This window comes from Tupaia chinensis, unplaced genomic scaffold (genome assembly GCF_000334495.1).
Source record: "Tupaia chinensis unplaced genomic scaffold, TupChi_1.0 Scaffold000235_1, whole genome shotgun sequence".
Lineage (NCBI taxonomy): Eukaryota > Metazoa > Chordata > Mammalia > Scandentia > Tupaiidae > Tupaia > Tupaia belangeri.
In genome coordinates, this window is record NW_006159713.1 from 4463756 (window position 1) to 4488648 (window position 24893).

Sequence of the window (24893 nt, forward strand, 5' to 3'; positions counted from 1 at the left end):
TTCGGTCTGTGGTCCTAGAGGGAAGAATGACATTAGGTGAGATTGTCCTCAAGGTAGGAGGGGACAGGAAATTCCAGCTCAGAGGATGTGGCCCTGCCCCTCTACGGGGATCTGGAGAGAGAGGCCCAGAGAGGGCTCTTGGCAGACTTGGGGTCACCCAGCTGCTCCATCGTTGGCTGAGCTGGGGTCAGAGGACATGGCTGATGGAGAACGCATGGGGGACAGATGACCAGAGGGAGCTCAGGGAGCTCGGCCGTCCCCCAACTGCACGGTGAAGGTACTGCCATCCCTGGCACCTCTGTGTTTGAGGTGTCTGTGGTCTGGGTCTCCAAGAGCACACGGAAGGCCTGCCATGCTGCTCCCTGGCCTGAAGCTCTCCCCAGGGCTCCAGGCTATCCCTGTGTCTGGTCCCTGCTTCATCTTTTTTTTTTCTTTTTTTTTTGGAGAGATTTTCACTGTAGGGCGCGTGCGCTCGCCAGACAGACAGAGAGAGACATAGAGACAGAAAGCGAGAAATCACCCCCCAGGGGGGATGGTCACGCCGCAATCCCTTCTCCTCCATTCTCCTCTCGGGATCTTGGGCACGCACGCACACGCGCCCGGCGTGAGTTTTAAGCCACCGGGTCCAGGACACGAACCGCGGTCGACTACGTGGAAGTCCAGCGACATAGCCATTACGCTAACTGCTGGTTCCCTGGTCCCTGCTTCATCTCTCCTCTCTACCCCATGGCTGCTGCGTGGGGTCGCTTCCTGATTCCTCCTATCCAGATGGGTTATTTACTACCCCCATTTCCCAGAAGATGAAGACTGAGGTTTGTCCAAGGTCACCTGGCATGACCCTTCCCCTCCTGCCCCCTCTCAGCCCTAGAGAATCGGCCTGTGGGCCTCCCTCACAGTCCTCTGGCCTTACAGGTCGCCGCCCAGGAGCTGTCGGACAACCGGGTCATCACGTTGAGTCTGGCGGGCAGGAAGCTGGACAAGAAGGTGAGGTTTGCAGAGGAAGGGCTTTTCTACCAAGGGGCCTGCCCTCCCCAGCCCCAGGGCCGAGCCTCCTAGTCCTGGAGCATCTGGCTGCCTCCTACATGGCTGCCTAGGGACAGGCCTAGCCCAGGGCCCTGCTGGCTACTCCAAAGGTGGACTCCTCCACCGCCCCATTCCCCCCACGTCCTGAGCCTCCCATCACAAAGAGGCGTTCCAAACACAGCCACTCACGAGGTGCCCCTTCTCACTTAGTGTAAATTCCAGGGTCTTTACACCTGACGGGGCCGTACCTGGTGTCCCCATTGTCCTGGCCCCCGTGACCTCACCCTTTCACCATCACTACCCCCCTCATCTGCCTCAGCCAGGTCAGCACCTTGTAGTCCCCCCGCAGCTCAGGATCCTTGCACTTGTTGTTGGCTCTGCCTGGGACACGGTCTCCTTGAATGTTGCCAGTGTCTTCATCTCCACCAAGACTTTGCTTCTATGTCACCTCCTCTAGGAAGCCTTTTCTAAAACTGCAGTGGCCCTTGATGTCCCACCCCCTCCATCTTTACTTGTCACCTAACAGTTAATGCCATCTAACAATCTTCACTTACTTGACTTTCTGTCTCCCTCACTTGAATGTAAGTTCCTTAGAGTGATACATTTTAAGCTTATGTAATTTTGTTGTTGTGGTTGCCAGAGAGAGACAGAAAGGGCGTAGGGGAGAGTGATAAGTCACCCCCCATGGGGTATGGTCACAGTGCAGTCCCTTCTCATTCTCCTCTCAGGATTTTGGGCATGTATGTACATGTGCCCCATATGTTTTTCAAACCAGTGGGTCCAGGACTCAAACCTTGCAGTTGGTCATGTGGGATCCAGTTGCTTTAACTACCATGCCACGGGCTGGCCCTAAATAAATGAATTTGGGGGAGCCAGCAGGTGCTGTAGTAGTTAGGTGCTGGACTCCCACATGGCTGACTGTGGTTCTAGTCCTAGACCCGATATCTGGAAACTCATGCCGAGGGCATGTGTATGCGTGCCCAAAATTCTAAGAGGAGAATTGTGGTGTGTCCATACCTCCTGAGGGATGATTTCTTGCTTTCTGTCTCTCTGTCTCTCTGTGTGTCTTTAGCGAACACATACATGCCATAGCAAAAAATCTCAAAAAAAAAATTTTTAAAGACCTTCGATCCCTTCTGTCATGTGCAGGATGGTATCAGTTTTTCAGATTCCCACCAAAATAAATTGAAGTCACAGCCTGCTGGGGGCCTCACGGTGTATTGGGAACAGTCACCCCTAGAAGTCCCGGACCCTCTGAGATACTGGAGCTCTAACTTCCACAGGCTCTGGTCTCAGGGTTTCTAAGCTCTGGAGACCTCAGAATAGGGGGCAGGACACCAATTGGTCCCAGGGGTTGCAGCCACCTGGGCTTCTGGGGGGGGACCAGTTGGTACCAGGGGTTGCAGCCACCTGGGCTTCTCGCTGACCCTGCAAAGGCTGAGGGGAGAGGGGCCAGGCTGGGTGGGCCCACATCTCCCACTCTGTCTGGGTCTGGGGAGGCAGCCAAGCCACATCCTATCTCACCTGAACCCGATCGCCTCGTGCCGCCCTCACCCGTCTCCTCCTGCACCCCCAGGACCCTGCAAAGGCTGAGGGGAGAGGGGCCAGGCTGGGTGGGCCCACATCTCCCACTCTGTCTGGGTCTGGGGAGGCAGCCAAGCCACATCCTATCTCACCTGAACCCGATCGCCTCGTGCCGCCCTCACCCGTCTCCTCCTGCACCCCCAGGACCCTGCAAAGGCTGAGGGGAGAGGGGCCAGGCTGGGTGGGCCCACATCTCCCACTCTGTCTGGGTCTGGGGAGGCAGCCAAGCCACATCCTATCTCACCTGAACCCGATCGCCTCGTGCCGCCCTCACCCGTCTCCTCCTGCACCCCCAGGACCCTGCAAAGGCTGAGGGGAGAGGGGCCAGGCTGGGTGGGCCCACATCTCCCACTCTGTCTGGGTCTGGGGAGGCAGCCAAGCCACATCCTATCTCACCTGAACCCGATCGCCTCGTGCCGCCCTCACCCGTCTCCTCCTGCACCCCCAGGACCCTGCAAAGGCTGAGGGGAGAGGGGCCAGGCTGGGTGGGCCCACATCTCCCACTCTGTCTGGGTCTGGGGAGGCAGCCAAGCCACATCCTATCTCACCTGAACCCGATCGCCTCGTGCCGCCCTCACCCGTCTCCTCCTGCACCCCCAGGACCCTGCAAAGGCTGAGGGGAGAGGGGCCAGGCTGGGTGGGCCCACATCTCCCACTCTGTCTGGGTCTGGGGAGGCAGCCAAGCCACATCCTATCTCACCTGAACCCGATCGCCTCGTGCCGCCCTCACCCGTCTCCTCCTGCACCCCCAGGACCCTGCAAAGGCTGAGGGGAGAGGGGCCAGGCTGGGTGGGCCCACATCTCCCACTCTGTCTGGGTCTGGGGAGGCAGCCAAGCCACATCCTATCTCACCTGAACCCGATCGCCTCGTGCCGCCCTCACCCGTCTCCTCCTGCACCCCCAGGACCCTGCAAAGGCTGAGGGGAGAGGGGCCAGGCTGGGTGGGCCCACATCTCCCACTCTGTCTGGGTCTGGGGAGGCAGCCAAGCCACATCCTATCTCACCTGAACCCGATCGCCTCGTGCCGCCCTCACCCGTCTCCTCCTGCACCCCCAGGACCCTGCAAAGGCTGAGGGGAGAGGGGCCAGGCTGGGTGGGCCCACATCTCCCACTCTGTCTGGGTCTGGGGAGGCAGCCAAGCCACATCCTATCTCACCTGAACCCGATCGCCTCGTGCCGCCCTCACCCGTCTCCTCCTGCACCCCCAGGACCCTGCAAAGGCTGAGGGGAGAGGGGCCAGGCTGGGTGGGCCCACATCTCCCACTCTGTCTGGGTCTGGGGAGGCAGCCAAGCCACATCCTATCTCACCTGAACCCGATCGCCTCGTGCCGCCCTCACCCGTCTCCTCCTGCACCCCCAGGACCCTGCAAAGGCTGAGGGGAGAGGGGCCAGGCTGGGTGGGCCCACATCTCCCACTCTGTCTGGGTCTGGGGAGGCAGCCAAGCCACATCCTATCTCACCTGAACCCGATCGCCTCGTGCCGCCCTCACCCGTCTCCTCCTGCACCCCCAGGACCCTGCAAAGGCTGAGGGGAGAGGGGCCAGGCTGGGTGGGCCCACATCTCCCACTCTGTCTGGGTCTGGGGAGGCAGCCAAGCCACATCCTATCTCACCTGAACCCGATCGCCTCGTGCCGCCCTCACCCGTCTCCTCCTGCACCCCCAGGACCCTGCAAAGGCTGAGGGGAGAGGGGCCAGGCTGGGTGGGCCCACATCTCCCACTCTGTCTGGGTCTGGGGAGGCAGCCAAGCCACATCCTATCTCACCTGAACCCGATCGCCTCGTGCCGCCCTCACCCGTCTCCTCCTGCACCCCCAGGACCCTGCAAAGGCTGAGGGGAGAGGGGCCAGGCTGGGTGGGCCCACATCTCCCACTCTGTCTGGGTCTGGGGAGGCAGCCAAGCCACATCCTATCTCACCTGAACCCGATCGCCTCGTGCCGCCCTCACCCGTCTCCTCCTGCACCCCCAGGACCTCTTTGGGAAGTCGGACCCGTTTCTTGAGTTTTATAAGCCGGGAGATGACGGAAAGTGGATGCTGGTGCACAGGACTGAGGTGGGTGTGTGGGGACTCAGGGGGGGCCTAAGCAGTGGGTCTGCAGTCCATCCCCCCACAGTGCCCAGGCTAGGGCTGTGTAGTCCCAGCCATGCCACATGCAGAAAAGCTCACAGTGGCACCCGAGGGCATGAGCCTTCCCAGCCATGGGAATTCTTGCTTCCTTTCCCGGAAGTGTGGCTGTGGGTCTCTCCCCCTTGTCCCCTTGGTCCCCATTGGCCTGGCTCCACTCCAGAGTGCTGACCTGAATTCCCCGTCCCTCACTGTCCTGCAGGTGATCAAGTACACGCTGGACCCTGTGTGGAAGCCCTTCACGGTGCCCTTGGTGTCCCTGTGTGATGGGGACATGGAGAAGCCCATCCAGGTGAGGGGCTCTGGGGCCCTGGTCCCCACCCTGCCTGTTCCAGCATCCCAGTCTGCCCGAGGTTTCCCAGGCTGCCTTGTCAAAAGTTCTTGCTTATGAAGATGGGGAGAATCCCACCTCTGGGGAGGGAGAGCAGGAGACCTGGGTGCTCATCCAGACCCGCTCAAGCCTCTGAGGGACCTGGCTGGCCCCGCTCCATAAACCCTTCCCGGAGGGTGGCAGAGCTGCTGACAGGACATGACTATAGATCACCTCAGGGTGAGGACGATGATTACCTGACTGCAAAAGTCCTCAGTCCCCAGGGGTCAGGTCTGAGAGCAGGTGGGGTGGGGAGAGGGCGATGTCAGACCAGCCTCAGACAGGAAATGGGTTCTAGTCCCAGGACCACTGCTGCTGCTGCTCTGAGACTTTGGGCAGGTGCTTCCCTCTCAGGGCCTCGATGTACTCATCCATAGGATGTGCTCAAAAATTCCCACCTCCTCCTAGTGGTGACTAAATTAGAGCGCAAGTAAAGCTGGGATTTTATGCCCATTTCAGAAAAACAGAAATAGTCTAGAGAGGGCCCAGACCATGGCCTATTAGCTGTGTGGATCATAACCCAATAGAGGAGAAGCCAAGTGCTGAGTCAAGCTTCCAGCACCATGGGTACTGGGGTGTGCATATCTTATCCTTTCCCTAGCAATCGTGGAAGACTTCCTGTAGGAGGCAATTCTGGAGCTACAGAAGTCAGCTAGGTAGATACTGGGGGCAGGTACCACCCAAACTAAAGACATAGGGTTTGCTTGGGGAGCTGGAAGGGCTGGAAAACACTCTTGGGGAGCAGCTCTGGGGTGACCACACTGGACCCATCCCAGGTCATGTGCTACGACTATGATAACGACGGGGGCCACGACTTCATTGGCGAGTTCCAGTCCTCGGTGTCACAGATGTGTCAGGCTCGCGACGGTATCCCGGTGAGATGGGCGTGAGCCATGACCCCAAGACTTCAGCAGGGGCTGGGGAAGGAACCTGGGCTTTGAATCAGGCAGACTGGGGCTCCAATTCCACTTCTCTGGGAGGTGGGGTCTAGTACAGCCATGAGTGAGACGTTTGACATCGCTGAGGCTCTTTTTTCCCTGTCTGTCAACAGGGCAGGGGAGTCAGGTGAGAACTAAGTAGAGAGAGACGATGCAGGGAGAGTCCCTTGCATCTAGTGAGCTGTTGGGAGCTGTTCATTGAACTCCCCTTGAGAAGCTGGGCTCTGAGCGACACTCCTGGGTGCGTGATGTGGATTAGGTGTGGCTGATTGCCTGGCGGGGGCAGAGGCTGGTCCTCCTACATTTCTGGGTGTGGATGTCCAGAGGCTCCCTGGAGGAGGCATGCTGTCTCCTCATCAAGGCTGTGGAAGAGTTTTGAGGGCCCTGGGAAGGACTCATCCTCAGAATGCCCCAAGCCAAGCTTCTGTGTTCTCCCACCTTATCCAGCTGGAGTTCGAGTGCATCAACCCCAAGAAGCAGAAGAAGAAGAAGAACTATAAAAACTCAGGCATCATCATCCTGCGCTCCTGCAAGGTGAGCTCAACTGCACGGGTGGGGAGGTTTGGGGCTCACAGAGAGGTGTCACTGCAAGGGGAGTGGACAGAGCATTGCGTCTGGAGCCAGTGAGGCCCAAGCTCCAACCCTGGCTCTGCCACTTCCTGGCTCTGTGCCCGTCCTCTCCTGGCCTGCAGAGTGGGGCTGGTAACAAGGTAGAGCCGTGCGGGGTGAGGCTCGTGTCTCATTCCTGTGAGGAGGAGGAGGGGGGCATGGGAAGGCTTTCTGTGGTCTCTCCTAGTTGGAGGGTAACCGTGGAGAGAAGTGCTGTGGTCCCTGACAGCATCAGAGGGGCAGAGATCATGGGGTCAGCCTGTCCTCTCTGGCATCAGTGAGGGTCTGGTGACTGTGACTCCCATGGTCTGTTTGGGACCACTGGGTCTTAGAAAGGCAGGGAAGCTCACCCGGCAGTGGCCGGGCTGTGGTCAGGGCCAGGCCCCTGGCTGTCTGGTGGCTAAAAGCTGTGGTTCGGGCAGTTCATTAAGGACTGCAGCCTCGGGCAGGACAGCCAGAGCCCTTCCCTGCAGGCCAGAGGTTCCAGAGTGAGTCCTGGCGCTGCTGTCTGCCAGTGGGTGGTTCACACGCCCAGGCTCTATCTCCTCGTGTTAAGACCGGCTGTCAGGCCCTGGTCCTGTGAACATTCACCAAGGTTGTGACGCCAGAGTGCTCTGTAAGGGGTGAGATTGCCCTGCTGCTGTGTTGGGGTCTAGGGACCTCATTTCTGAAACTCCCATCCTGCACACCCTCTTTTCACAAATTTGGGCACCTGCTTTCCTTTGTAATTGTTTAAATTAGCCTTCCTCTCCTCCCCCCTTTTTTTTAATTAACTTAAAATATGTTTAGTTTGAAAAGAACTGAAGTGCCAATGTTCTTTTGCAAAAGGAGGCAAAGATCTCAGAGCAAATGCAGTGGGTGTGTGTGTGTGCACGCGCACACGCACGCATGTGTGTGTTTAATCTGTGTGTGTGTGTTTTTTTTTTTTTTGAGAGGTTTTTGCTATAGGGCGCGTGCGCTCGCCAGACAGAGAGAGACAGAGACACAGAAAGCAAGAAATCACCCCCCAGGGGGGATGGCCACGCCGCAATCCCTTCTCCTCCATTCTCCTCTCGGGATCTCGGGCATGCACGTACACGCACCCGGTGTGAGTTTTAAGCCACCGGGTCCGGGACTTGAACCGCGATCAACTACGTGGGAGTCCAGCGACATAACCATTACGCTAACTGCTGGTCCCGTGTGTGTGCGTTTTAATCTCTCTCTCTAGAGAGAAAGAAAAAGTGAGAAAGCATCTCCTAAGGGAAATGGTCATGCCACAGTCCCTTCTCCATTTCTCTCCTTTCACGTTTTTGGGCATGCATGTGTACGGTGCCCAGCATTCTTCAAGTCACTGGCTCTGGGATTCAAACTGCACAGTCAGCCATGTAAGATCCAGCTGCCTTAATCACCAGGCCTCCTGGCTAGTCCCAATGTGGTCTTTTAGTAACAGCTTTATTCATTTATTGTAAAAGGCTGGGACCAGCAGTTGGCATAATGGCTATGTCGCTGGACTCCCATGTAGTTGACTGTAGTTTGAGTCCCGGACCTGGGTGGCTTAAGCTCTCGCCAGGTGCGTGTGCGTGCATGCCCAAGATCCCAAGAGGAGAATGGAGGAGAAGGGATAAATGGTTGGGTGTCCCCCCCCCCCCCCCCACCAGGGCGATTTCTCGCTCTCTGTCTTTCTCTGTCTTTCTGGCAAGCATACAGCCCTATAGCAAAAAACCTCTCCAAAACAAAACAAAACAAACAAACAAATAAATTATTGTAGAAGGCTTTGTCTGTTCTCTTTGTTAAAAAGGAAAGTTAAGGACCAGGCAGTAGCATAATCTCACACAACGAAGCCCGTTAGGGGTGCCTGTCTCTTTGTCTCTTGAAATGAATTAATGAATCAAGTTCTTGTTTATTTTTTTTAAAAGGGAGGTTAGGGCCAGCCAATAGCATGGTGGTTAATATGATCATATCCCACATGGCTGACTGAGTCAAGTCCCAGATCTGGTGACTTGACAAAAACAAAAAACAAAAAACAAAAAAAAACCCATACTGTACATGTGTGAGTGCATACCCAAAATCCTGAGAAGAGAACGGAGAAGGGATTGCAGTAGGACCATGCCCCTGGGGGGTGGTTTCTCACTTTGTCTCCCTCCCTCCCTTTTCTTCCTCCCTCTGGTGAGCATAAGCCCAATAGCAAAATTTAAAATAGAAGGAGGTCCATAAGGGCTAAAGGGAGTTAAGGACCTACTAGCTGCACATGGAGAGTTCTCTGTCAGGTAATGTAACCGGGTCCTGGGACCCTGCCTGGAAAGGTTACGTGTCTGTGTATCTGTGTGTGTGTGTGTGTGTGTGTGTGTGTGTGTGTGTGTCTACCTGCCCCAAGTGCCCCAGCCCTTGGGAGCCATTGCTCGCAGGGTTTTGTTATGGAGTGACTTGGGTTTTGTTGTAATCAGGTCAGGCCCATCTCCTTTGGCCTCCTTGTCCCTATGGAGCTTCAGGACATAGAGAACAACCCCTCCATGGACATGTGTGGCGAGTGTGGCAAGCCGCAGGCGCCCACTGACTCACCCACTGGTTTATCCTTCCAGATAAACCGGGACTACTCCTTCCTGGACTACATCCTGGGAGGCTGCCAGCTCATGTTCACCGTAAGGCTCCCCCATTCTCCCGCCCCAGACAGGGTGCTCCTCAGGGCCTGGGCCACTACCGCAGCTGGAGGGACTTGGGATACACTTCAGGAAGGACTTCCCCAGGCCATGGGGGTTGTCTGGCCCCAGGGCAGAGGGTGCAGCTGGTTTGATCCCCTGGGTGGGCCTCAGTGGGGCTTAGCTCAGGGCATGGCTCTGACTCTGCCTGCTGCACCCTTTCCGAGGGAAACAAAGCCAGGGCCTTCCGCATGCAGCCCCCACCTGCCTACCTGCCTCAGCTTTCACCTCCCTCCCTGCTCCCTCAGCTCCAGCCACTCCCTTCACTGGCCACACTGCCCTGCTCCACCTCTGCACCTGCCATCCCCTCTGCCTGAAACACTCCTCCCCAGAACTTTCGCATGGCTGCCTCCCCGCCATCCTCCAGGCCACCTTCTCAGGGAGACGTTCCCTGATACCCCTTCCTTGTCACATCTCCCGTGGTTTTTTGTTTGTTTGCTGTTTTTAGATTTTTGCTATAGAGTGCGTGCTGCACTCACCAGAGGGAGACTGAGAGAGGGGAAGCAAGAAATCACCCTCCAGTGGGAATGGCCATGCCACAGTCCCTTTTCCTCCATCCTTCCCTCAGGATTTTTGCATAAACACACCTGTGCCCCACATGTTTCTCAGGCCACCAAGCCTGGGACTTGTACTGCAGATTCAACCATGTGGGGTCCAGTGCCTTAACCACCACGCCCTCCCTATTTTGTTACTTCAGGACATGTGCCATGCTCTGAAATCACCCTGTGCAGGGTTTTTTGTTTTTTAAGAGAGATTTTTGCTATAGGGCACATGTGCTTGCCAGAGAACAAGAAATCACCCTCCCAGGGGAGATGGCCACGCTGCAATTCTTCTCCATTCTCCTCTCGGGATCTTGGGCACACACACACGTCCAGCATGAGGTTTAAGGCACCAGGTCTGGGACTCGAACTGCAGTTGACTACATGGGAGTCTAGCAACATAACCATTATGCCATCTGCTGGTCCCCCACCCTGTGTGTTTTTTGCTTGGCCCCACTCCTGCCAAGCACTGGGCTGTGAGTGCTCTAAGTGAGGGTACTTTGTATACGTTGTCTCCTCGCCGGCCTTAGGATAGCACACAGTGCCTGGCACGTAGCAGGTGCTCAGCCAATGCTCATTGAAAGGAAGACTTCTCACTGCCCTTGGCCTGCAGCATCCCCACTGGATGCTGTGCCACTTGTCCTGGCTTTTGTCCTCACCCCAGGGGAGCCTCAGGCCCACAGAGGAGGAGCCTGTTGAGACCCTGATTAGCCCACTCCCCATAGCCCTTGGTAACTCTCCTTCACCCCTTCTAGATCCCGGTGGGGGCTGGAGGGCCTCGCAGTATTGTGTGGAGTCGGGATTGGCCTTGCTGACCACTGGTCACCTTTCCCACTCCCTTGCAGAGAAGCCAGGCCCTCCTCGTTCTCTTGTGTGCACACATTCACTCAGCCAGTGTGCACTAGGCATCTCCTTGTGCCAGACTCTAGGCTGTGGCTCTGGAGGGGTCCCTCAAGGACTAGGCCACTCTAGCCCTGTCCTTGGGGTACTGATCCTCCAACAGCAAGAGGACTTGGATGGGTGGCCCCTTCTCTCCCACTCCACTGTGACGGAGTTCCAGGTGGCCTTCTTTCTCTCTGTTCCTCCCCTGCTGGGCAGGGCCATTCTTGCCCCTCCCCTCCATCCCACCCCTCTAGGGGCTAAGCTGGGATCCTCTTGGGGCTGAGAGAGGAGTCCAGTTCCTGCCATTAGCCCTCAGTCCCTGTCAGTACTTGCCTTGGACCAGGCTGCCTGAGGGCATGCGCCTCGACTGCTGTGCACACCAGCCAACCAGGGAGATGGGCACTGCCCTGCCGCAGTTCTGGGGCACAGGGTCCCTTGGTGATCTGAGTGACCATGGGGAGATGGCTCGGGTGGAGGTGAGGTGTCTGGGAAGGCTTCAGTGGGGCAACAGCATCTGTGTCAGGCCTGAGGGATGGATGATAATTAGATAGGGAGAAAAGATGGCTTGTCTTCTCAGGCAGAGGGAACCTCATGAACACATGCCAGGAAATGGGAACAGATGAATGTGTGGGTAAGGACTGTTGAGGAGGAAAAGGGAATCTGGGGCCGTAAGCCAGCTTTGTGCTGTATCTGGACAATAGACTTTATGCCTGAGCCATAGGGAGCCACAGATGGCATTAGAGCAGAGGAGTGATACCGTTCCTAGGCTTCAGAGTGTCCTCTGGGAGGGATGGGGCAGGGAGGTGAGTGAACTCTCCGCGTTTCATTTGGAGAGATATGGGAGCACAGTGGAATTGAAGTTGGGGTGTGAAGGTGCCCTGTGTGTTTGGGGAACAGCAAGTGGTCAGTGGTCAGGGCTGGGACCGTGGGATACGAGGGCGAGCAGGTGGAGGGAGGCAAGACGGGAACTTTGGGCTGGACGATGAAGGGCCTTGAATGCCAAACCAGGACTCCTGCTTTAGGAGAGTTTTCCGTAGCCATGAACAGTTGGTTGAGAGACAGCCCGGGACTGGGATAGGAACTGCAGGTCTTGGCATATCAGGTGACCTTTATCCCCACTTTACAGGTTGGAATAGACTTCACAGCCTCCAACGGGAATCCCCTCGACCCTTCCTCTCTGCACTATATCAACCCCATGGGCACCAACGAGTATCTGTCAGCCATCTGGGCTGTTGGACAGATCATTCAAGACTATGACAGGTGAGCTCAGAGAGGGTTTGGGGGGTCAGGTGGGGTTCTCAGCAGCCTGGGGCACTCAGCTGGTCAAAGCTGGGAGGGACCCTGAGATCATCAAATCTAGGAATGGCCAGCACATTACAGACATGTGGTTATTGTTCCTTCCTGTGCCTGAGGCAGACATGACTAATTGAGTGCTGAGCCCAGATTCAGACTGGGATCCCTCTCCGCGTGGTACACCAGGGAACCAGTATGAAGATGAGCCAGGATGGAAGATGGAACTCATTTGTTATCAGTACAATCTCTCCTCTTAGAATTAGGGAAATAGGGCAGCTTGAGGACTAGCATCTGACTCCCGGGGATCAGGACATAAGGGTGGCTGGGATCCCAGGCCACATGGAGAGGTATGGCATGCAGAGCAAGGGAGCTGGAAGCCCCCTTCTGCATGGTGGGACAGAGGACCCTGGTATCCAGCTGCCCACTCAGCCCCTTCACTGGGCCATCTAATGGGCATTCAGACTTAGCAAGGCCCTGGTTGGCTGGGACACCTGGTGTGAGCTACCATCGCCTCCTGCCCAGATCATCTTAGTAGCCTCCTCTCTGGTCTCCCAGTTTCTGTCCCAGCCTCATGAGCTTGTCCTCCATATGGCAGCCAAAGGAATATATGTCAAATGAATGAACAGGAGACATGGTCCCTGCTCCAGGGAGTTCTCATCTTAAAGAGAACGAAGGTAGGGAAGAAGCCATTGGAGCACTGAGAGCCCAGTTTACCAGCGAGGCGGGAGCTGTCGGAGCACAAAAGGGGGCAGCATCATAGTGTATATCAGGGAATCCCATAGAGAGAAGGGGCCACTTTGGGCCTTGGAGGATGAGTAGGAGTTTGCCAGGGGAAACAGACCAGTGGCATAGTGGAATTGAAGTTGGGAGGTGAAGGTGCTGTACTTATTGAGCAAATAAAAACACAGGATACCCAGTTAAGTGTGTTTGGGGGACAGCGAGTGGCCAGTGGTCAAGGCTGGAAGAGTGGGGTGTGAGGGTGGGCAGGTGGGGTGAGATGAGGCCCTGGGGATGGGTGATGAAAGGCCTCGAATGCCAAACCAGGGCTCCTGCTGTAGGAGAGTTTTCCTTAGCCATGAACAGTTGGTTGAGGGGCAACCAGCACATCCCATGACCTTGGTTTAGGAGCTGCTTGGGGTCTTGCTTTGAGAAAGACCTAGAAGCTGCCCCCAGGTTCATTGGTTAGAAGTCCTATTGCTGATTGGCAGTGCCTGCCACCAGTGTAGCCATGGTCAAGCCACGTGTCCCACAGGCACCTAGAGGCGGGCTTGGCTCAGGCCATTGTAAGAGAGCCTTTTCCAGCACGGTGGGTCTCTACTCCAGGGGCTCACTGTTTTTCTCTCCTCTCTCACTAGTGATAAGATGTTTCCGGCTCTGGGATTCGGGGCCCAGTTACCCCCAGACTGGAAGGTGAGTGAAGCCAGACTTAGTTTCCTTTTGGTTGTGATGGGATTTGTGGAGTCTGCCTCTCTGGGATGTGCTTTGAAAAGGTCTTAGGCCAGGGGCTCCTCACCTGGGCTGGCCCAGGTGAGCTGAGAGAGGGGTCCTCAGGGCATGGCTGGGGCAGGAGGAGGGGGCTCAGGGACATAATGCAGAGGCTGTAATGAGGGCAGCACAGCATGGTCTCTGCGCCTGCAGCCCATGCCAAGTGGGGAAGATAGACAGGGCTGCCAGAGTTAGCAAATGAAAATGCAGGATGCCCAGTTAAGTTGGAATCTCATCTACACAACAATTTTTTAAGTATAAATATGGCCAGAATGTTGCATACTTATTACGGGACAGAATATTGGGGCATACTCATATTAAAAAATTGTCCCTGGTTTATCTGAAATACAGATTGAATTGTGCATCATCTACAATTCATAGGCCACAGGAAATTCTAAGGAGAGGACCCAGCCCAGCCTGGTAGCATCAGGAAAGGCTTTCTGGAGGAGGCAAGGCCACTGGTGGCTGAGTGAGGACTGAGTGAGGTTGTAGGATGGAGGGGTGGAGAGAAGGGCTGATGACAGGGAGACTTGGGCAGTGGGCAGGACTGGCTGGGTGACCAGGGCGTGTGGGCCAAGGAGCCACTCAGGTTTCCAGCCAGGCATTGAGGTGCTGAGATGGGGAACAGGGCAGGGGAGATTTGGGGGTTGGGAGCTCAGGAGAAAGGAGTGGGGGCCCTGCTGTCTCAGCCAACCGTGCAAACTCTGGGCAGGTAAGATGGGCAGGGAGGTGGTGGAATGACAAACAGGGACATGTGAGACCGAGTCAAGGGAGTGGGGAGGAAGCCGAGGTGAAGAGCCCATGGAAAACAAGCCAGGAAGGAGCAGCTTCTGGGCAGGATAGTGATACAGCAGTGGAAGGCAATGCTCTATGAGGTCAGCCCACATGGGAGGGCTCTGAGTTCAGGTCCGGGGACATCCCTGAAGCACTGGGCATGCATCCACCCATGACCCAAGGCTGCGTCAGGACACCGACGGGATGCTGTCTGTCTCTCTCACTCATCTGAGAAATAAATAAATGTTTTTAGAAGAAAATGTAAAAAGCAACCTGAATTAGGCTCTTAGGCTCTTCTAGACACTGCTGAAGTGTCTAGAGGATGTGGGCTCTGTTACCCGCCCTTACAGAAGGTGGAGGAAGGTGGAGGAAGCCAAGGACTGGTGTTTTAGGGAGGAGGGCAGCAGGGCGGGGGGACTGTCTGTAGGCTGGGGGAGGTGAAGCCTCAGAAGTGACCACTCCCTTCTGACCACAGCCAGAGAGCCACAGTATGGCACAAGGCCGACAAGGAGAGCTGCCACCGAGGGCATGTGCAGCAGGCTAACTGGGAGAGAGGGAGGGAAGAGCAGGTGAGACGGTGCTGGGAAGGGACCAGAAGAGCCAGCAGGGGAGAAAAGAGAGCCCTGAGGCAGGGCTGGGGCCCAAGGAGAGGCCCCTCACATAACAAGGCACGAGGAAAAGGGCGATTTGGTGGCCTCAAGACCGAGCAGTCTTGCAGTCAGAGGTAGTAAGCTTGGCCTATTGCGCAGGTGAAATAACTGAGGCTTGGAGCCCCGAAGAGACTCGCCCAATAAATACTGTGCTCACCACAGCGGGCTTGCATGCCAACAGGGCGGGTGGACCCTCAGGTGTTTTCTCAGAATTGGTGGAAAAGGGATCGCAGGGTGGCCAGGCCCCTGTGGGGGGTGCTTCCTCTCTCTCTCTCTCTCTCTCTCTCTCATACACATGCGCTTTGACAAAATTCTTTTTTGAAGTTTATGCTCAAAATCTGTTGCTTCCCTGGTGAAAAGCCCGTGGGGGGCAGGCACAGAGCCCCTAAATCTGCACCTGTCTCAGCCAGCATCTTGTCTGCCGGGCTGTGCTACATGCTGTTTCCAGAAGCAGCTTTTCCCTGCCACCCTCTGGTCCTCTCTGGGGAGGACAGTTTTCCCACAGGATTTCAGGAAATGGCCCTGTGGCCAGGGCAGGAGAGATGGGCATCCTGGCCATCATGTAGCAGGATCCCTGGGACCAAAGCCAGCGACAGAGTGATGCCACTGGAGTGGGAGGGGGGCAGGGCGGCTGGAGCAACCAGGCCCAGCACGAGCCTGTTGCTAGGACACCAGCCAGCTTTCAAAGAACTTGGCTGAATGAGATGTTTTCTTATGCAAAAGCCTCTTCGGAAATGTCACAGGGCAACTCTGGGGAGGCCGGGGCCTGGCCAGGCCTAGTGCCTGGTGGTGCCAGGAGGGAGGCTAGTGGAGTCAGGCTAAGAAAGAGAAGATGTTCTGTCCTGCCTCACCTTGCCACTGGAGCCTGCCAGGCCCAGCCCCTCACAGCCCCTCACAGCCCCTCCAGCCCTTTGGCCCCTCTCATTCCCATTTGCCTCTCCTGCCATGGGAACTTTCTTTCATTCCCACCTCAGAGCCTTTGCACATGGCCATGGCCCAGCCTCTTGCTCCCTCTCACCATCTTTCCCTGCAGGCTGCTCAGCTTAGAGCTCCCACTGTGGGATCCCTTGACCACACGCGCATGGAGGCCCTCCTGCCCTGGCGCTGTCCTGACTCTGAGTCACTAGTGATCTCTCAGGCAGGCCTACCCACGGCTCTGCTCTCAGCGTGCGCCGGCACCTGGCATCCAGAGTTGTGGTACTTGTTTGTCCACAGAGTGAATCTGGGCTCAGCTCAGTGTCCTGAGCAAACAGAGAGCTTGGTTCTCCAGGATGGGGCGCTAGAAGGAGCCAGAAGGAACATGTAACCTGGCCACTTGGGACCTCAGTTTCTCCCTGGGGCTGGCCCAGGTGAGCTGAGAGGACCCCCCTGCCCCAGGTAGTGGCTGCGGGAGGACACGACTCCCTGAGGAGGCAGCGTGAAGTCTTGGCACTCTGAGATGTGCTCACGTCACTCAGATGAAGAGTGAGGTCTGGGCAGAGGTCTGGGGTCAGGGAGTGTTTACAGGTGAGGAAGCTGAGGCTCGGGGAGGACTGTCACTCTGAGACCCATCAGCTCCCTCCATGCCCCCTCCCCACTACCTGCCCCTACCAGGACTGCAGGGTGCTGAGTCTCTGACTAGGCCAGGCCAGCTGGGCCAGGTGTGTGAGCAGGGCCACTGATGTCGGAAAGCTGCAGGGAGTCCCAGGACAAAGGCCTGTGGCCAGGGCTCCCTAATCGGCTTGATGTGGACTCCAGGAACCTTGCCTTGTTTGCTGGCATTTCTCAGGCAAAGCAGGGCAGCGAACTTGGTGGGGGGAGGGGTGCTGGGCTGCTGGGGCACAGCAGGGTCACTGTCCCCCAGGTCTAGGTGTGGGGACCATTCTGGGCACTCTCTGAGCCTCAGTTTTTCTACCTGTGAAATGGAGTTGTTGGAGTAGGCCACTTGGGAGGCCTCTGACTGGACAGGTGACTTCTCACAGTACCACCCACTTGGCCGCCAGACCACCCTCCCCCTAAGAAGAAGGAAAGAAGGGGGCATGAAGAGGCCGGGTGGCCAGGAAAGCAGTGTTAGTCTGTTCCTACCAGGAGAGAGCTTTGCTCCCTTGGTCTCTAAAAGCTCCTAAAATCTGATTATGCAGGAAGTTGTTGGCCCAAGAGAGTCCTGTTTCCCTGGCAACCATTCTCCTTTCTCAGCCCCTTCCATGCAAGCCCCTCTCTTAATCTCTACAGAGGCTCATGAAGTCTCCATGGTAACAAAGACCTCAGGCCCCCACACCTGGAGCCCTGGCTGGGGACAGGTTGAAGAGGACCCCTGGGCAGGGACAAGGCCCATGATGGGTATCAGGGGACTGGCTTCCTGCCTGGCGCCTGAGGCTGACCGCAAAGAACTGAAAACCCCATCCTTGAAAGGAGGAGTCGTCTTCTCCTCCAGCCCTGCCCCAGGGCAGTGTGGGGAAGGCCACAGTCACGTCCCTCCCCTCTGGGGAGTTGAAGGCTGGTGGGCCAAACCCCAGGTCTCAGGCTGGTTCTGCTGTGGCACCTGACTTCCCCTCTCTGGGCCTCTGTTTCTTTGTAAAATGGGGACACTGTTTTAGTGGGGCTTCCGGCACCCCTACTGCAGGGGCTGGAGCTAATGGTCTGTCTGGGATTGTGTGTTCCCAACTACAGCCGAGGACTGGGGTCACTCTGACCTGGACATCTCTTCATTCCTAATTGCAAACCCTTGGGGGAGGAGCACCTTCTGGGGTTCATGGGCTCCTGGAATGTGAGCTCCCAGTGCAACTGGACATCGGGTCTAGTCACAGCTCTGCCCTTCAGTAAACGTGTGGAAATTCTAGTGCATTCTGTGTCTCAATTTTGTCATGTGTAAAGTGAGATGAAAACATCCTCTCCCATTGGGTTGTGGGGATGGGAGGGGGTGTCTGCACAGTGCTAAGGGGGGTGTGGCATGAAGAAGGAAGGAGACTGAGGGGATTCTGGGCTGTGGTGGCTGGGAAGGGATGGCAAGTAGAGGGGTCCCCCAAACTGAGCTCTCTGGCTCTCTTGAGGCCCTGGGTCCCACAGCTGCTGCAGTTTTCCTGCAGCCCTGAGCTGGGGGTCAGTTAGAGGTCCCTCAGTGTTCCTGGAGCCACGCAGACAGCAATGGCTGCCCTGCCATGGGTCCAGCGGCCTCCTGGGGCGTTCAAGGCCAGCCTCCGATGGTCCTCCTGGGCTGGAGCTGGCCTGGAGGCCGAGAAACAGGACTGTCCCTGGGGGAACTGGAATGGCCCTGTGTCCCCTCCAGCTCCTGACATTTCTCAGTCCCCCCAGTTCAGTTCTGAGTGGTTGGCTGTCGGCTAATCCCAGTTTGGTTAGCTGGCCTGAGGCTGCCCTGTCCAAGCACTTTCCTTACTATCGAGATAGAGAAAAGCCTTGAGGACCAGAAGAGTGGTCTTCAATTATGGTCCCCAAGCACAGAGAGCAGTGAGGGGCATTCCAGTGCTCCTAGAACCCTCTGTCTGTGGGGACATCTCTGTCCCACTTAGGGACTCTCTTAGCGGGTGAGGGGCATAGGAAGCCCAGAAGGATGGGCATGATGGGGAAGGGTCTCCATTGGAGTGAGGGTGGTGGGCCTCTGTGGGTCCACAGTGGAGCAAACACAGTGTGGGAGGATCAGTAGCCAAGATGTGGGGTGGGCCAGGTACTGTCGGAGCCTGGCCTGGCAGCAGGTGGGGGCCGGCCCAGGTCGGGGGGCAGGGAGGCTGCCAGCTCAGCACATTCTCTGCGTTTCAGGTCTCCCACGAGTTTGCCATCAACTTCAACCCCACCAACCCCTTCTGCTCAGGTGAGTGTCGGCCCACCTGCCTCTTCCCTGGGTTTACCCCAGGCTTGGCCTTCTGCCCAGGTGGAAGGAGGGCAGGATGCAGCTCTCCATGCCTTTCTCCTGGCCCCTTTCCCTGGTGCTTGCTCAGAGTAGCAGGTGGGGAGAGCTGGAGTTTGGAGTTAGACAGTGCTGGATTCAAGGCCAGCTTCTGCCCTTTCCTGGCTGAGGAACCTTGGAGAGGTCACTGTACCTTTCTGGGCCTTCGCCTCCTTACCTAACCCTGGGAGGTATGATACCTGCTGCGCTCACGGCTCTGGGTGGTCAGGCGAGGAGCCCTTGAGTGACCCAGGAGGAGCTGAGGATGGCACCGTCACACATCTGCTCTCTCCGTTCTGTCCTCCCTCCTGTCCTTGGAGAGCCAACCCTACTCTCTCTGCCTTCCTCAAAAAGCCCTGGCAGCCTAGGGCTGGGGGTTGCCTGGCGAGGGGTGGGGCAGGCAGGGACTGGCAGTGTCTGTGCTGATTTCTGAGCCTCCCAGGGTCAGTTCAGAAACTGCTAGCAACTCAGCGCGGTGGTGTGCTGCTGTGGAGACGCTACTCCTCAGAGGCTGAGGTCACACAGGAGGCCTGGGTTTGATTCCTGGCCCAGCCTGAAGAGGCTGGGCATGGTGTTGCACACCTGTGATCCCAGCTAACTGGGAGCCTGGGACAGTAGGAGCTCTGTGTGGCCAGACCTGGTCAAAATCTCGCTCACTTGCTGACATAAAAGAAAAAAGAAACCATGCAAGGAGGAGAGAGGATCCAGGTGGTATGGAAGAGGGTGGCCCCGACCCTCACAGACCTTTCAGCCTAGGATTTGGTGGGTTGTAGCATCCACCTTCCCTGGCAGTCCCCCAGAGTGGACCCTGTTCGGAATAGAAATGCACTAAGTCACCAGCTTGGGGGTGGTGCCGTGACTTGGCAACCACGGGCCTCTATTGGCTAGAAATGTGGCCCTGTACCCTGCTGGGGTCTGGTGTGGGGCAGGTCTCCAGAGATTATTTTGCCCAAGTTCAGGTTGGTTGACCTCATGCCTGGCCAGGAGTCTCCTGGGCAGGTCCACAGGGCAGCAGGCTGGTCGAAGCAGCTTTTCGCAGAGCAGCTCCAGTACATGGGGCCCATGTGGGCAGCTCAGACCCCAACCGTGAACAGAAGTCATGGCACATCCAGAACCAGCCTCCAGATGGCTTCCTGCGGCCACTGCGGGCTCTGCCAACCCCTTCCTTTCCTGAACTCCCCCTCCTGCAGGCTGCTCATTGAACAGGCAAGGACACTGGCTTCAAAAGGTCAAACAAGTTGTCCTGGCCCCACACCTTAGAAGTGGCCAAGGCAGGATTCGAAGTCCAAGGCCCTTGGCTCTTTCTACCCTGGCCCTGCTCTCTGAGAACTTCCAGTCTCTAGGGGCCCACATTAGCACAGCAGGAACATTTGGGTGAGCATCGGCAGTGGGTTGAGTGTGGCACAGGGCCAGGGGACCAGGCTGATCTGACTCTCTTCCCGAAGCAGGCGTGGATGGCATCGCCCAGGCCTACTCAGCTTGCCTGCCCCACATCCGCTTCTACGGTCCCACCAACTTCTCTCCCATCGTTAATCATGTGGCTCGGTTTGCAGCCCAGGCCACGCAGCAGCAGACAGCCACGGTGAGTAGGGGTCACGTGATGTGCATGCTAGGACAGGGCTGGCACTGACTGGGCAACCCCGGCTGACATGAGGGAGACCCAGGCTGGGGTCTGGCCTTCTTGCCCCCCTACCCTTATGTCATAGAGCTGGCAAACAGCCTACTCTGCTCTAAATCCCAGATGAGCCCCTGCCTCACTCTGGGCCTTGGTTTACCCGCAAGCATTGTAAAGGGATTGGATCATGCCCACGTGGTTGGTCCTGGCATCCTGGAGCTCAGAGAGAAAGTTGCAGTGATTCTGTTCATGCTTAGCAAGAAATAGGGCTTTGATCAGTGTGTGTGTGTGTGGGGGGGGCTCAGGGTGAGGGCACCTGTTACTCCCAGGACAGGTGGAAACCAGGTGACTGACAGTGACCCCTGTGGCCCTAGAGCTGACCCTTCTGAGCCATCCAGTCCCACTTAGAAAAGCCTCTCCTCACGCCGAGGTCTACAGAACTGCTTGGGGTGATGCTGTGAACTGCTCGGCTCTGCCTGGCACTAGGTAACAAGGCCAGAGCTCACTGGCCTGGCCCGAGGCTGCCCGAGCTCTGACTGGCATCTGGAGAACGTGGCAAGTGGCCATCCCAGCCACGTTCTGTATCCTCAGGCTCCTCCCTGTCTCCCTCTGTGCACCCCTTAGCTCCATGCTGACATCCAGGTGGGCCTTACAAGCCAGGCCTGCTGCTAGTATTGGGGTCACCAAGGGCCACCGTACCCACTTCCCTCCATGCACCACGACCTGCACTGACCTCACTCGGCAATGTGAGTTGAGGAGTCTTCTTCCCCGGCCCTAAGGGTAGTATCTCTGTTTTGGCAACTTCTCTGACATCCCCTCTGCCTTCCCCTGACCACAGAGACCTCTCTGACTTGCCTGACTGCTCGGCAGGTCCTATGAAGAGGACTTCACTTCTGTCTCCTGGCCTGCCCTGTGGGCTCAAGCCATGGCTGAGACTGTGGCACCAACCTTCGAGTGGTGGGTCTTGGTCTGGGGCCAAGGAATCCCGAGCCTATTTTCTTCCTGGCCACTGTCCCTGGGAGACCTCACCAAGCCCCTGCCTCTCTGTGGGCTTCCAGCTCCCCGTCTCGCTCTCTCTCACTCTGTTTGCCAGAGGGCATGTGCTGTCTTCAGAGAGAGATAGAGAGACGAGGGTGGGGGAGAAAGCACTCCTGGATAGGACTTAGAGCATGTACAAACGTGCCAGGGGAGTTTCTCAAGCCATCAGGGCCAGGACTCAGATTGCAGACGGCCATGTGGGATGTGGCTCTCAACCACAAGGCCATGGGGCCAGCCTGGAAGTGTCTTCCAGAACGTGTGTTCCCCTCTACCCTGAAACCTTAGCCCCAGTCCGCTTCTGCCGCGTTGCCTCGGCCACCGCCCACTCTCCCTAGACACTGCAGCCACCCCCTGCCGCTCTCGTCCTTACGATCCACTGCTTTTCCCGAGAGGCGGACCCTGCCACTCCTCTGCCAGAACCCTCTACAGCCAGATTGAATCTGCCTTCCCTGCAGACCTCCTCTCTTACGGCCCCACCCCTGCCTGCACTTGGGTTCTGCCAGTGACCAGAGACCTGTGACCAGCGACCAGGGACTGCTCTGTGCTCCTTAGACACACAAGCTGTTCCCCTCCAGAGCTCGGCCTGGGGGTCCTTCCCCAGACTCTGCATGGCTGTCTCCGTCTCGTCCCTCAGGGCCCCTGGCAGTGCCACCTCTCAGAGTGGCCGTCCTTAATCACCATCTGACATCAGTCTCCTGCCTCCTCTGCCTGTCCCCTTCTCAACTGTCTCGTTCATATACTTGCATGTGCTTGTCTGTATGCATCCCCACCCCTCCTCAGACTCAGCCCCTCAGGGGCCGGGACGTGTGTTCGCTGTCGTTTCTCTGTGCCTGGCACCGTGCCGAGAGTGCAGCAGGCTCTTGTCATGCTCCAGGCCTCTGCAGAGGGCTGTGTGCACTGTGGGGGCTCAGGAGGGGTGGGGGTCCAGCCAGGGCCTCCCCACAGAGGGGAAGTGGCCTAGTCCTGTGAACAAGGGCACCACGGGGACCCTCCAGAGGAAGGAAGCACCTGGTACAGGGAGAGGGGGACAAAGGTAGGAAAGCGGGGAGATCGTAAGGGAGAAGAGGGCCTGGACAGTGGCACGGCAGTAAGACATGACACTGCAAGGCTGACTTGCGGGGGAGGGTTCCAGGTTCGCATTTGAAGACCTCCGTGAGTACACAGAGCGTGTGTGAGCACGTAAGCCAAGCCGGTGTCTAGACGCCGTTGGGGCAGCTCTCTCTCTCTCTGTCACTGATGGGAGAAATAAATAAACTGGTTTTCTTTTTTATTTTTTAGAGCAGATCATTGAAATTTTCAGATTTTTCTTTTGTTAGGTTTTTGCCATAGGCTGTGTGCCCTCACCAGAAAGAAACATAGAGAGGGAAAGTGAGAAATCACCTCCCAGGGGTGATGGCCACTTTACTGTCCCTTCTCCTCCATTCTCCTCTCGGGATTTTGGGCACACACGTAATACGTGCCCAGTGTGAATTTCAAGTTGCTGGGTCTAGGATTCGAACCATGGTTGGCCACATGGGAACCATGGTTGGTCACCTGCTGGCCCCCATAAATAAACATTTTTGTAAAACCTTTTTATTATAGGGTGCATGTGCTTGCTGGAGACAGAGAGAGGCAATGTGAGAAGGCACCCCCCTCCCCAGGGTGGGGGTCGGGGGGGAGACAGTCACACTGCAGTCCTTTCTCCTTCATTCACCTCGGGAGTTGGGGCTGGCATGCATACACTCTCCTGGTGTTTTTCAAGTCACTAGGCTCAGGACTTGAACCATGCAGCCACTGGGATCTAGTCACCTTAACCTCCGTGCCACCTGCTGGCCCAAAATAATAAACAGTTTAAAAAAGAGAATAGGAGGGACCAGCAGTTAGGGTAATGGCTGTGTCACTAGACTCCCATGTAGTTGATTTTGGTTTGGGTCCTGGACCTGGTGGCTTATACTCATGCCAGGTGCGTGTACATGCGTGCCCAAGATCCTGAGAGGAGAATGGAGGAGAAGGGATTGTGGCGTGGCTATCTCCCCCAGAGGGTGACCCCTGGGGGGGTGATTTTTCTCTCTCTTTGTCTCTCTCTGTCTTTCTGGCGAGCACATGTGCCCTATAGCAAAAACCTCTACCAAAAAAAGAATTAGAGAAGACAGGCCAGCAAAGAGTTCAGGGGAGCGGGAAGAGCAAGCAGAGCAGAGTGGGGACAGGCAGGAAGGTCGGGGTGCAGTGAAGGAGGGGTGCTGGTTGGCACTGCCTGGAGTGTGGGCCTTGCTGCCAGCTCTGGCCCTGCCCCAGCAGCTGCAGACCTGAGACAAGACCCTTCCCAACTGAATCTATGTCCTCTTAGGACATGAGAGCAGTATGAGAGGGCCTCAAATAGTTCATGGAAGGATGGTATTAAAGTACAAGCTTATTTTAGTCCAAAAAAAGGTCACGTGCAAGCAGAGTTTTTTCATAATACGCATCTTCTATGAACTTTCTGAAGACCCCACTGGAGGCCCCCCAGGGTGCTGTGAGGATCTGGGGTAACCTGGATGGGCGTCACTGGGAAGGGCCTGAGTGGGGGGATTTTCGTTGTTGTGGTTGTTTTTTTATTCCCGCGGGTACCTGGGTGGGAGAGGGCAGAGTGGGAGGCGGCGTGTGGCTTGCACGCCCTCAGGATGCCAGGCCCTGCCCCTCTCCCCGCCCCAGTCTCTTCTCCTCCTGAGCTGGCTTTCCAAGGGATGGGGAAAGGCCTGCATGTTTAAGGGGAAAACCAGGGGCTGGGAGCAAGGGGTACAATCAGGGCCCTTCCACCTGCTGCGCCTGCCAAGCCAGGGCAGGACTGGGTGGGAGGTGGGGTCTTGGGGGAAGATGGGCCCCTGCTGGCTGGACCCCAGTTCTAGAAAAGGGTTTGGGCCCCTCGGAAGACCAGGAAGGGTGTTTGTGTGTTCTGGGGATCAACTACCGAGGATGTGCAGAGGGAAGAACATGGCACTTTCTCTGAGAAAAGAGACTTGAGGCCCAAGCAAGGGACACCTAGTCCTAGTCCCCCAGACACCCCAGCTGCTTTGTCCTGATCGACCTAGAGAAGGCAGCTTCATCTCACTCCCTTGCCCTCAGTAAGCTTCTTCACTCATCCAGGCTGTGCAACTTTGGGTGATCTCTGAGCATCTCTGGGCTGCAGAAGGGCCAGGAGGGTCTTTATTGTCTCCCCCCTCTTAGCTGTGTAGGCACAGACACAGCCATTCTCCTCGTCTTTCCTTACATTATCCCTGTGCACCAAAGGTGGGGAGGTAGGACTGCTGGGCTGTTCATCCCCCAGCTCTGGAAGCCCATCGACCTGGTTCAAATCCCAACTCCTCCACTTCCTGGCTGTGTGACCCAGGGCAGTTTCTTCACCATACAACAGGGATCATGGAAACAGTACCTGCCTTCTAGAAACATCAAAAGGGT

At 56.8% G+C, this 24893-nt stretch overlaps 1 protein-coding gene across 4 annotated transcripts in view; it reads left to right on the forward strand.

Annotated features, from left to right (window-relative positions):
- Positions 1-24893, forward strand: part of CPNE2 (copine 2) — a 58728-nt gene that overhangs the window by 22836 nt on the left and 10999 nt on the right. For 3 of the 4 annotated variants that reach the window (XM_027771848.1, XM_006148407.3, XM_014587782.2), the window contains 10 exons: positions 913-984; positions 4576-4659; positions 4934-5023; positions 5878-5976; positions 6487-6573; positions 9207-9266; positions 11871-12004; positions 13393-13447; positions 18700-18751; positions 20275-20408. In XM_027771848.1, coding sequence (XP_027627649.1) covers positions 913-984; positions 4576-4659; positions 4934-5023; positions 5878-5976; positions 6487-6573; positions 9207-9266; positions 11871-12004; positions 13393-13447; positions 18700-18751; positions 20275-20408 — 867 coding nt within the window. The remainder of the gene's footprint in view (positions 1-912; positions 985-4575; positions 4660-4933; positions 5024-5877; positions 5977-6486; positions 6574-9206; positions 9267-11870; positions 12005-13392; positions 13448-18699; positions 18752-20274; positions 20409-24893) is intronic. The other variant, XM_006148409.3, reaches the window with a different exon arrangement.